Raw genomic sequence first — 12,356 nt, 5'->3', positions numbered from 1 at the left:
CGTTCTTAACTCTGGTTCCTGTTTCCATTGAACAGAGCTCAGGCGAATGATAGCTGAAACAGAGAACAAGCAAACAATGGCGAAATTCGTGACCCAGTAAACTCGAAGCATCATTGGATGAGAAGCGGCCTGGAATCTCTTCTTGTGAAGGATTAAAATCGCAATAGCTAGATGCGTCGCAGTTTGTTCTAGCGGTTTTCAATTCAATTCTATACGATTTGGAGTTGCAGGAGGAGAAGGAGGAAGAAGAAGTGGGTTAGAGGGCAATACAGTATTTTTCAACACTTAACAGTCCTTTTTAATGGAATGAGTACGGTTGATAGAATCTTGGGAATGCAGGGAAGGAAGAATTATTACTCAAAACCTAGGGGAGAGGTTTGTCATTAGAGCATAATCGAGGAGAGGGGGGAGTAATTTACTCTATTTTAATTTAAGGTAACTTCTTACAAAAATTTTTAAAAAAAAAAAAAAAAAACTTTAGGTAACATGAGCTACTAAGGTATGGTATAACTATCTTCTGACTAAAGTACTATTATATCTATTATAATGCGCAAAACTACAGGAAATAAGTTGGTTTCAAGTTGTCAGAGTGACAAATCAGGTAGGGGCTGCGGCGGGGCTGGGAGAAGAAGAAAGTATTGGGCTCAATACAAGGCCTCAACCCTAGCATGACTCGGCGCTGACTCAGGGCTAGAAATTCCCAGCCCTGTCCAACCTTCAAGGCTAGGCTATAGGGCCTTGTTTGGGCTCAGGGCAGGTAGGGCAAGCTCAAGCCCACAGGGCCAAACTTGCACCCCCTAGTTTGGATTATGGTTCTAGGGCACAAGTCTTAGGGCCAAGCTGATCCCAATTCTTATTAAAATGCAAGGACAATTCCGCCCAATTTAGGGTGATCTGGATCGATAACCGAGACTGATCCGATCCAATTCTTGATTACTTAAACCTTGAGCCCAAGTCAACTCTTTATCCACTAAATATGGGTTAGGGACAATCATAATAGGGGTAATTACTATCACTACCCTTCACTTAGCCTATATTTACTAAAACTTTCCTATCTTAAATTTTTTTTCTGATATTCCCCTGCTTTTAAACTTTTACATCTCCTTCTACCCTCATGCTAATCTATTTAACCTATCATTCTTCTTCTATTTTTTACTATTTTTGTCATTAAAATAGTAGAAAATGAAAGCACCCACCCGCTTCTTCTCTCTCCCGTTTTTTACTCTATTCTTTTTTTTTTTTTTTCTTCAATCCTTCTGTTTAATTAATTTTTTATTCAATATTTCATCCTTATTGTTCTTCTTCGAACAGATCGATTTGATCCTCACCATGGTCTAGTTCTTCTCCTTCGTCTCCGTTATAAGTGCATTCCCTTCTCTGAAACCGATCCATCTTTCATGAATTCTCAACTGAAATCTCCAAAAGGCAGAGACAATTCGATGATTGATCTTGTGTCGTTCTATCCCATGGCTTTGAGGTTGAGGAGAGATGAAGATGATCATGTAGGGATCACTTGTAATGGAGAGGGAAGGTTGCCTTCTACTTATACGAATATGAAAAGAGAGAAAAAGAATAATGACTCAAGAATTGCACGGTAGGTTAATAAAAAATAAAAAACATGAAAATATTAATTGAATAAAAAAAAAGACGAGAGAAGAAGTGGGATGATTTGAAGAAAGTCGATCTGATACATGGTTATTGTGCACGGGACTACGACTACCATAAGATAGGGAAATTTTCAAGATGTCATTTTCAACCGAGCGGGTAAGATATCAAAGCCCTAAGATACCTAAATAATCCGACTCGTTTTCACAAAGCATGTGGAAAAGGAGGTGCCACGTATACAACAAGCAGACCACCATATCCACGTGTCAGTCCATGGAAGGCATACCGAGATCGCGCACAGAACCTGAACTTCTTATCAACAAGTTCTCCCAAATAAAAGACTGCATCTCTCTCTCCTAGACTGCACCTATTTTTTTCTCTCTTCCCCCGTTCAGTCAACTTCAAACGCCATGACCACCTTTGGTACAGCTACAGCTCTCTCTCTACCTATATCGCTCTGTAGATCCACTAAACTCAACACTAAGAAGGTATCTAAGCTCTTTTTCTCATTTGATCTATTAAATTTATCAGAAATTCAGTAAATATGGTTGAAAGCTTCACTTGGTTTGATAGTTTTGAATGGGATTGATGTGGAGTTTCAGGGTATTAAAGGAGGGTTTGGTGTGTTTGCTATATTTGGAGAGGAAGGAGGATTGGTGGAGAAGAAGAACGCTTGGGGTGCGCTGTTTGAAGTCGAGGATCCCAGGCCTAGAGTTCCTCGGTGTAAGGGCAAGTTCTTGGATATGAATCAAGCTCTTGAAGTGGCTAGGTTTGATATTCAGTATTGTGATTGGCGAGCTCGGCAAGATCTTCTTACTATCATGCTCCTTCATGAAAAGGTGATTATTTTTTAAATTTTTTCTGAGTTTGAAATTGAAAATTTTAATGGGGTTTTCCTTAATTTTTAATTTTTATTTTCTTTTTGCATTGAGTTTGAATATTAAAACGAATGGATTCATTCTGATTGTTTAATTGGACATTTCTGTTTATGTATTTGTACGGGTGTAGGTAGTGGAAGTTCTGAATCCCTTGGCAAGGGATTACAAGTCCATAGGCACCATGAAGAAGGAGCTTGCAGAGCTGCAAGAAGATCTGGCACAGGCTCACAAACAGGTCAGTTGATGGGGTGAACTGAGGTTTTCCACACAAATTCATACATGAGTAACAATGATCACTTATCCATAAAAGGAAAACACAGTTAATATGGACAATTTTTAATTGATTAGTTACATTAAAATTTCAAAAGATCTTCTGATCATATGGGAAACATCAAATGGATAGAGTGATGCAGAATCCAACCTGATAAGAATATGACATTCACCAAGTATTAATGACTTTGATCAGAATCTGATGCGAACCAAAATTAATCAACTTGAAGGTACTGAAGTTCTCTTGCTCCGGAGCTTGGTGCTAGTTGGTATAAAATGGCAAACTTGTACTAAAAATTTATTGTCTACCCAAAACAGGGTATTTATAGGATTAGGATAGTGAGAGAACTTGTTTTACTATATGGTGTCCCATTTGATTAAAAATGGTCCAGTTCCATCTCATATGTTTGTCCTGTTCCGGTGAACCATTAATCTTCTGGATTTTGGATGCCAGGTTCACATATCTGAAGCTAGGGTTGGTGCTGCACTTGATAAGCTAGCATACATGGAAGAACTGGTGAATGATAGGTTGTTACAGGACAGGAGTACAACTGAATCTGACAGAAGTTCCTTTACTCCTAGCACTTCTTCCTCATCATCGCTTGTCACTGTGAAAAGCCCGCGAAAGAGCTTGAATGTATCAGGTCCTGTTCAGCCATATCATCCATGCTTGAAAAATTTCTGGTACCCGGTGGCCTTCTCCACTGATCTGAAAGATGACACCATGGTAAGCTGATTTTCTTACAAAAGGCAGATGCATTTCTTGTGAAAGAATAAATAAGAAAGAAAAAAATTATTGTTATGTAGACAAGCAAGTCATTTATTCTCTAACTGCCTCGATTCCTTCTATTTGTGCTTGACCTTTTTTGTTTCAGATTCCTATAGATTGCTTTGAGGAGCCATGGGTAGTATTTCGGGGGATAGACGGGAAGCCCGGTTGTGTTCAGAATACCTGTGCTCATAGAGCTTGTCCACTTCATCTTGGCTCGGTCAATGAGGGCCGCATCCAATGCCCCTACCATGGTTAGTAAGATCAGATGAAAAAAGTTTGATATGCGCATTACAGATATGGTTAATAAGTGCATCTATAGTACATGCATGAGTTGAATTGCGTATAAGGAAGAATTATTGTTAGACATACATGTTTTAATTTGTAACTTCTGGCGAATGAACTCTAGGATGGGAATACTCAACGGACGGAAAATGTGAGAAAATGCCATCAACTCGGTTACTTAATGTGAAGATAAGATCATTACCTTGCTTTGAGAAAGGAGGGATGATCTGGATTTGGCCTGGCAGTGATCCTCCAACAGCCAATATCCCTTCTCTGGAACCTCCTCCTGGATTTCAAATCCATGCAGAGGTAACTTTCACTGCATTTAGATATCTAATAACTGTGGATATTAAAAACATAAAATTTATCAGAGGTGATTTCTTGTTTATTATGTCATGAAGTTGTGCAAGTTCATTTTCCTAACCTGCTCTATATCTATTGGATGATAATGTTTTGTGTTTCCTTGTGATTGATAGATTGTCATGGAATTGCCAGTGGAACATGGGCTACTTCTGGATAACCTCCTGGATCTTGCCCATGCCCCTTTCACTCATACTTCTACCTTTGCCAAAGGATGGAGTGTGCCCAGGTCTGCCCTATAACTTTTATTCTTAAAATTGTAACCAAAGAAGCCCATGATTTTTCTGTTTTTGCAAAAGCCTAGTGCAGATACAAGTCAAAGTATATAAAAATCAGGCTGAATGAAAACATGTTCAAGGGATTATCTATCCTGTAACATTAGCCATGTGATGAATTAAGTGGTTACCAATAACAGACATCATCCATGGACAAACAAGGGATGATGTACATCTGTAAATTTAAATTCAATTGGTTAAGGACTTACCTGTTGGATTGGAATGTCAAGATCTTTGATAACCACTGCCTGCTACTAACACTAAATCCTCTCTGAAATCTCAGCTTGGTGAAATTCTTGACTCCTGCATCCGGCCTTCAAGGGTACTGGGACCCATACCCAATCGATATGGAGTTCCGCCCACCATGTATGGTGCTTTCAACAATTGGTATCTCAAAACCCGGAAAACTAGAGGGGCAAAATACCCAGCAATGTTCAACACATCTTCACCAGCTTCATGTGTGCTTGCCTTCATCAAGACAGAAAACCAGACTATTGTACAGAATGTCTCTGGATTTTGCTCCTATGCTGAAGCAAGTCCCATTTGTGCATCTCTTGTGGAGATATTTTGCTGAGAAGGTGAGAATCTTGCTCCAAAAAGTTGCAGATAATGAAACCCATGAAAAATCTTTTCACAAATAAGCTACACTTGCATCACATTTTGGTAAACCCCCTTGAAGTTCAGACATGAAACTTCAATATAACATAGTATTTTAGACAATATACATGAAACTTCAATGCATTAGTTTAGACAATAGTAGTGACTGGGTTGGTTCTGTGTGCTACTGTGCTGTCAATACAGGTGAGCTTCCCAACACAGCACTACTAGTGATTGGATAACCATAAGTTTTGCTGCACTAGGAACAAGATGTGGAGTAGTAGTTAACACTGTTAGATCATGTTAAACCAATGGTGTTGGTCGTAATGTTTTGGCTGCAATCCTAGCCAGATTTGGACAAGTAGTGACAATACCTGAATGTTTGTCCTTGTGCCATTTTTAATTAATGTATTGAGTCTGTCCATCATCACCCATGATTTCAAACTTTTTGCATAACCAAGTACCCTTTTTAATTGAGGAACAGAAACAGATAAAAGTTAACAAAGAAGGGATATCAGTTCCTCCAGAAATTTTTTAGTTCTTCTCACATATTTTTCTGTCCTCATTAATAATCTCTTATTGTGTTTTGGCCTTACTCCTGGATATATCTGTGCATGACACAGGTCTTGAATGAGGATCTGAGGCTGGTGGTTGGTCAGCAGGACCGCATGATCAATGGAGCAAATGTCTGGAACTGGCCTGTGTCCTATGATAAGCTGGGAGTAAGGTACCGGCTATGGAGAGAGGCTGTGGAACGAGGAGCTAAAACTTTGACCTTCAGCAGAACCAAGTAGATTATCAGCCAAGGAATGGATTCTAACCCCTTACTAGTTCTCAACTCGAAACTGACCATTTACCAAGATACAGAGAATCCATGCCCAATACCTCTGCTGAATTGTCGAGTTTCGCATCCCTCTCTCATTTTTCAGAGGTGTCCGAGAGAGACTAAGGAAACTATTGATGGATCAGAGGCATAGAAAAGATGATCTCTATGTAGAAGTGCATTCTAATGAAAGCTATGATCTCTATGTAGAAGTGCATTCTAACGAAAGCCTATACACAATCTATTGTTTTTTTTGTGTACAGTGCTGAACCGATTTATGTTTTTTAAGTTCAGCCCATTCAAGCCAACAAATTTTCAAAATCTGTTTCTATCACTCATTTTTGTGGTTTGAACTTTTATTAGTGAAATCAAGCTATTTTTGCATTCCTTTTTAAGGACAATACCAAATCATTACCATCTGTAATTCTCTTGTGGATATAGGTGCATTCAGAATGCTTTTGACATAGGATGTTATGTTTCAAATCTGTTGTTCCCAAGTTGATACGGAGAAAGGGGTGGGGGGAGGGGGTGAATCAGTGGACTCTAAAACATCTTTCCCTCAACAGTTTGACTCTCAGCTCATTTGTTGAGATCCCCCCTGCAATCAATACTAATATAGATGTAGTCCTTTCAAATACACAAGACACTCAAATGCACACTAATTGGTAACCCTAACCAAGGCACTCTCAATCACAATCGCAGACTCTACTGCCTAGGTCTGATGAACATAATGTAGCCAAGAGCTTATCCTCATACTTTGCATCTCTTTATCAATCACATAACCTTAAACACTGTGGGAGACCTTTATTGTTGGCTCATAAAATCACACACAATCATGTACATATCCCAGCTTGACTATCAAAGGCTCTACAACAGAGCCCCCCAATATCCAATATGCCTACAACAATAATAGACATTCACAACACAAAGATATATGTGTTTCGGTAAGTTGCCTATATGCACGGAGTAATGGTCATACTGACCTTAGCATATACTCAAATCTGGTCTTTAATGCAATCAATAGTCCAAGTTTTACACCTAATTCAACTCCTGATATACAAAGCAAGGGCAATCTACCTCAGTGATGTTTCAGTCACAGCTGTGACTGAAGACATCTTGCCTGCTTCAACCCCTAATGCATAGAGGCAAGGGAGTTTCCCCTAAATGGTTCTCAGCATCCACTGGTTACCCTTAATTACTGTGTCCAGATGCCCTACAGTCAAACCACATCTAACATAGGTCTATGGCAGTAATTCACCTTAGATGGCATATACAAATGGATATAAAAATACAAATGACAAGGTTAAGTAATAGAAATGCTCGCAACATTGTCTGTCACTGTTCCTGGTATCCATAGAAGCTCTCGAGTGGCTGTGGAAATGTGTGTGAAGACTTCCTTGTAGTAGAATCCTTCTTCTTTTTATTCCCTTCACTCTCTCTTTCTTCCTTGGTGTGTTCACAAACATCTTGAGTGCATACTCCACTTTCTTTTTCTTTTCCTTCTTCTTCTTCTTTCTCCTTTCCTTCCTTCTTCTTCTTCCCACTCTTTTTCTCATTTGTTTATGTAATAAACCACATAAGAGTTACAATGGAAGCATCTCAGCTTTCATTCCATCATCATTGAGCTCACATGAATGCAAAGGCTTAGGTAGGGGAAGGATTCAAATGCATACAACAAGGGGGAATTAGGATTTTTCGATTTTCGGTACAACAATGGCTGCAACCAGCGTGTTTTCTTCTTCCTCCAGTGTAGAGCTCTATCTTGTGAGTATTGTGCAAGTTGACTCAACTAATTTGGAGTTCATTTTTTCACCAAAAAAGTATATTTAGAGTTCATTTCACAAAGATATGGCCATTACAAGGTGAGTGACATTTTCGTAAATACCCAGACGAAATTAGAAGCAAGAATGAAGTGCTGGCTGGTCGTGTGCAATGCTAACCATAGGATTTGGCTACCATTAAATGTGAGAAACAATAAAGGCCTTACGATTAGACCTTTCAAAAAAATAACTTCACTAGTCTTGGGTGTGGCCAATGAGAGTGCTTGAAATTGAATCTAGTGGAGTATGGAGGAGCACATACCAAACACCAAGGCAACCTTTTTTAAAAAGTAAAAAACCACTTTGGAGCTTCCATTGGCTCACCAAGGAACCTTTAATCTGGACCATCAGATTTCAAGGTAAGATGGACATTCGAGATGTGCATTGAAGGGAATCTTTAAGTGATTTAATGAGCACATGCATGAAAGCGATGTGCAGCAAACAACCACTAGCTCGGTTGGTTGGAGGTATTGTTGGTTGAGTGCATGTCCCAAGGAGGTCAAGGGATTGACTCTCCTAGATTGCATTTGTGCCACGAAGGCACCCACTCTTAGAAAATTATCCTCTCAGGTTCTCTGCCTGGTATAGTTCCCTAGTGCGAAGGGTGGGGTCCCCAGTAGTGTTTGGGTAGGGGGTAAGGTGGTCATTTCTACCCCCTATGAGAGGAGCCGAACGAACTATACTGGGCAGGGAACCTGAGAGGATAAAGATCCCCCACTCTCCCCCCTACCCCCTTGGTAGTGGTAGGATTCTATTGGCTTGTCTTAACCTTCCTTTTTAGCTTAGATTAGAATAGGACTGATAAAAAACAAAAAAAATCAATAGGGAGAGGGTTGCTGAAATCCAACGTAGGGTACACTTTTTTTTGATAAAACAACGCAGGCTACACGCTTAAAGGAATTTGAACTTCCAACAAAAACCTTGAACTACAAGCCTGCTATCGGGAAGAGTGGATATGTCCTTTTCAAAGGGAAATAAAGTCGAGTAATAAGAAGGCAATTAATGCCTTGATTTTTCAACATTTTGCTTGTTGGGCACCCATATGCACGGGGGCCACTATTGGTAAGTTGCCCAGCACGCATGGGGCTTGGCTCTGCTCCGGGGCAAGCTGTTGCTGTCATGCTGTGCTGCTATTGCTACTCACAACCGTGCGTAACCGCTTTGCTGCAGCACCCTACTGGCCATTTGAATGTGAGAGTTGCCACCTAACCAATAAAGTGCCACACGGCTACATGGCCATGTCACGTCAGCCTCTTTTTTGCCATGTCACCCGTCATATGGGTGCCACCTATTTTCTCTCTCCTCAGAGAGGCTTCTAAACTACGTGATTACACGGAAACAATAATATCTCCTCCGTCTGATGTTGAAACGATATGCAAAAAAAAACACTGGAATATAGACTCAAAGAACTATGTTTCTTCAGTTTTTACCTTGTTAGTTTTATCGGCTCAATTAATTATATTCCAACCTATTGGTGTGGGTCCATGGGCATAAAATCCGATTTAAGACCACTCATACGCTGGGTTGGGCAGGCTGGGAGGGCCACTAAGCCCTGGGCGGGCCATACTCTGGGACTTAGCCAAAAATGCAAGATGCAAGATCGCCCAAGGAATTTGCAAGGGTGTGGAAACAATTTCTATTTTAAAGTGCTGATTTTCTAGCTCATTCTATGTTTGTAAACTTTATGCAACTGAATGACCCTCAAGAGGGATTAATTTCTATTTTAAAAGAGGAGTGGGCTACTGTTGCTTAACCTCGTTTTTAGGCTCTTTTGAGCCTCCTTTGTACAAAAAAAAAAAGGCATGAGAGATTCTAAACAGAAATCAAAAGGCAAGAAATATAAAATTAGAAGCAACATACCTGGGATTCGAAAAATTTATCAGATTTTCGTATGGAGGCCCGACGTTCCTGAACAAGAAAAATCATCAATAGAAGATTATCATTAGTAGACAAGTACAGGTACAAGAGATCCTAAATAAAAACCAAAAAGCAAGAAACAAAAAATTAGGAGCAACATACTGGGCAGCTGATGGAGCGGTTACTGCATTGCCATTTGATGGAGCGGCCGCCGTATTGTTCAATACGTGGTTGGCAAGATCTCCTCCAAGAATTATAACTAGACCCTGATAGTTAATAAATCCAACAGTCATTTCTACAGGATGGTTATTATGGAAGTTTGTTTCCATCTGGATTCCGATTCCTAGCTTTTTTTTTTTCAATTTTTTCCACCAAGACCCAGCCATGGTCTTCGAGCTAAATGGTTGAAGTTTAGATGTAATCACCAGCTCAAAAACACTCATGTTTATTGATTCAACTGGATCAAAGAAACAAATACAAAAATAAACTTTAGCCAGAGGGGAAAAACATGCCCACAAAAGGGAATAAAATGCATGAATGACACGCCATGAAATGTAAAGAATAAAATAGAAATTGATAAGTACACGATTAATGGAATGAACCCAATGTAATGCACGTGTGCTAAATGATTAGGTTAAGCATCGGTCATAACTGGAATGGGACAGTTAAGCAACCAAAACAGATTATAGCTAAATTCTTTCGGAATAAATTTAGAGATCTCACTCAAAGAGCTTTTGGTAAGTAAGACAAATCCAATGAGGGAAATGAAATCTAAATCATGAAACCCTAAATCAAAATCCAACATTGTAATCTAAATCATGCTAAAATCAAGGAACACAATGAGGATAGACAATGAAAAAAGAAGAGAGATTTACCGAGAAGTTAGGGCATCTTTTGTATAACTAAATTACCTAAAACAAAGATGTGTAATACAAAATTACCCAAAATAATGCCCCTCCTTCATCTACCTACCTTCTATTTACATTTTGCCCCTAACTTCACTCCTTTGTTCCTATCCGATCACCACCTCTCCCCCATGATCACATGCTTCTTGCCTTAGCTCACAATTGAGTTATGGAAACACCTGTTTTCCAATGCTTTCCACTAAGCTCAAGCATTCTTATTGATTTTAAAGATTTAGTGGTGGAGCAGCAGCTAGTGGCAAGACGTTTAATAAATTCTACTTCCGTAAACGCAAGGAGAACAAAATACCATATTCAAACATTTAAATGAGTGTTATGGGATCCAACAGCTCTAGAAACTAGGGTTTTGCAGAGGACCTTAAAAAAAACAAGAAAAAGAGAGAATTCGGAGTGAAAAAAGAATTCGTGCAGAAGAGAATCTTCACAGCTCCATTTTCTTGGACAACAATGGTCTCTTCCATTTTGTGGTTGGCTCTGTTATTAAGGGAAAGAAGAGAAGTCTGTGCTTTTTTTTGGGGGGATAAAAGAGAAGTCTATGCTTTAGTCCCGTCGACAAGGAAAAGTACGACAGTTCGGTCATTGGCAAATAAGTGAAAAAAAAATTTTAGTTCCTCAAATAGATGTTTGCCTTAACAAAAACCTAAAAACATAAGATTGCAAATAAAATACTGGCAGCAGCACATCTAGAACCCTCACTCTGATTAATGAAATCAAAACATAAGTTCACAAATAAAATACGAAGAAAACAACTGTAGCATAAATCCGTGGTTTTGGAGAGATTATATTTGTTCATTTACATTGACCGAGTCTCTATCTTTTTTGTATAAACTTGTATGTATTTTTTTTTTCTTTTGTCACAAACTCTTTTTCCCCCTAATATCTCACACGTTTGAATCAATAGTAAACATGACTTCATTTGGATGAGTCCATTTTAAAGATCAGCTTCATACTGAGACGGACAGATAGCTATGTACTGAGGTTGAAGCAACTATAATGAGACAACATAATGATATAGGGGTTATCATGCAGTACAGTTTATTTTTTAATCGGCATTAAAAGGAAATCAAAACAAATTTGCCAATATGCTGAATTGCGCGGCCCCTACTAATTGGGATTTGGCTCCTCTGCGTCAGCATCGGCTTCCTACCAATTGCAAACAAGACACAGATGGGTGGGGTGGCCCACACACCTGCACGTAGCCCAATGCCTAGCCGATCTGTGGGCCACACCCCCTCTGTGTCTTTTTTCCCCTAAATCTTTTATTATTTTTTAAAAAATTCTTAATCTTTATTCATCAAATGATCTCTTTCCATTCAATTCAGGAATGTTATTATCATCTAATCAAATTAAAATGAGACCCAAAGAAAACAATTTTAAATGAAATGGGCCTTGAAGTCAGATTGAGAGCCGATGAATATGGTTATTTCAAATCAGATTATGGGCCTAAACTGGGTCTTGAAAACAGAAGGGAAAACATCTATAATTGGATTAAAAAAAGCATGATTTGTTGGCTCTTTGCCTCAAGCTCCTCGAGTGAATGCTTCACAGAAAATTCTTATTCGAATGATGGCCTAGTATGCCTAGTTTCCAAAATTAAAAAACAAATCATTCATTTATCTCCGTTGTCTCCACCGTGCATTCCTCAGACCTTGCACATACCCAAAATAGTCCCCTAGATGTGTTCCAGGTCTTAGAATAGGATTTGGAAGTTGTTTGGGCAAAATGGCCTATGGGGTTGAGCCAAGAAAGAACACAGGCAGGATACAGAAAAATCGACACCTGGTGGCTATTAGATGACGTCGGTTTTGATTAGACGGCCACGTTTCTTTTTCTAATGGCATCGAACAGAGAGCAAGTCTAGCCGTTTTTGCTCGGGGATTCCAGGTGGATGCTA

General features: G+C 39.3%; 1 protein-coding gene across 2 annotated transcripts; it reads left to right on the top strand.

Annotated features, from left to right (window-relative positions):
* Positions 1 to 1,924: 1,924 nt before the first annotated feature.
* On the top strand, positions 1,925 to 6,087 carry LOC122668038 (chlorophyllide a oxygenase, chloroplastic-like). Of its 2 annotated transcripts, XR_006333892.1 has the most exons (10): positions 1,925 to 2,093; positions 2,208 to 2,444; positions 2,614 to 2,718; positions 3,208 to 3,480; positions 3,629 to 3,776; positions 3,932 to 4,116; positions 4,284 to 4,396; positions 4,726 to 5,020; positions 5,663 to 6,038; positions 6,073 to 6,087. XR_006333892.1 is itself a non-coding variant. In XM_043864571.1 (9 exons), exons 1-9 carry the CDS (start codon positions 2,016 to 2,018, stop codon positions 5,831 to 5,833), a joined length of 1,605 nt encoding a protein of 534 aa, XP_043720506.1. In that variant the 5' UTR covers positions 1,925 to 2,015; the 3' UTR covers positions 5,834 to 6,054. The 2 variants fall into 2 exon arrangements, 1 of the variants encoding a protein (XP_043720506.1); XM_043864571.1 differs by lacking the exon at positions 6,073 to 6,087 and having other exon boundaries at positions 5,663 to 6,054.
* Positions 6,088 to 12,356: the final 6,269 nt, after the last annotated feature.

The sequence above is a fragment of the Telopea speciosissima genome, chromosome 7 (genome assembly GCF_018873765.1).
Source record: "Telopea speciosissima isolate NSW1024214 ecotype Mountain lineage chromosome 7, Tspe_v1, whole genome shotgun sequence".
In the NCBI taxonomy this organism is placed as follows: Eukaryota; Viridiplantae; Streptophyta; class Magnoliopsida; order Proteales; family Proteaceae; genus Telopea; species Telopea speciosissima.
Note: the sequence above shows the minus strand (reverse complement) of the source record. Positions and strands in the feature narration are given on the sequence as shown.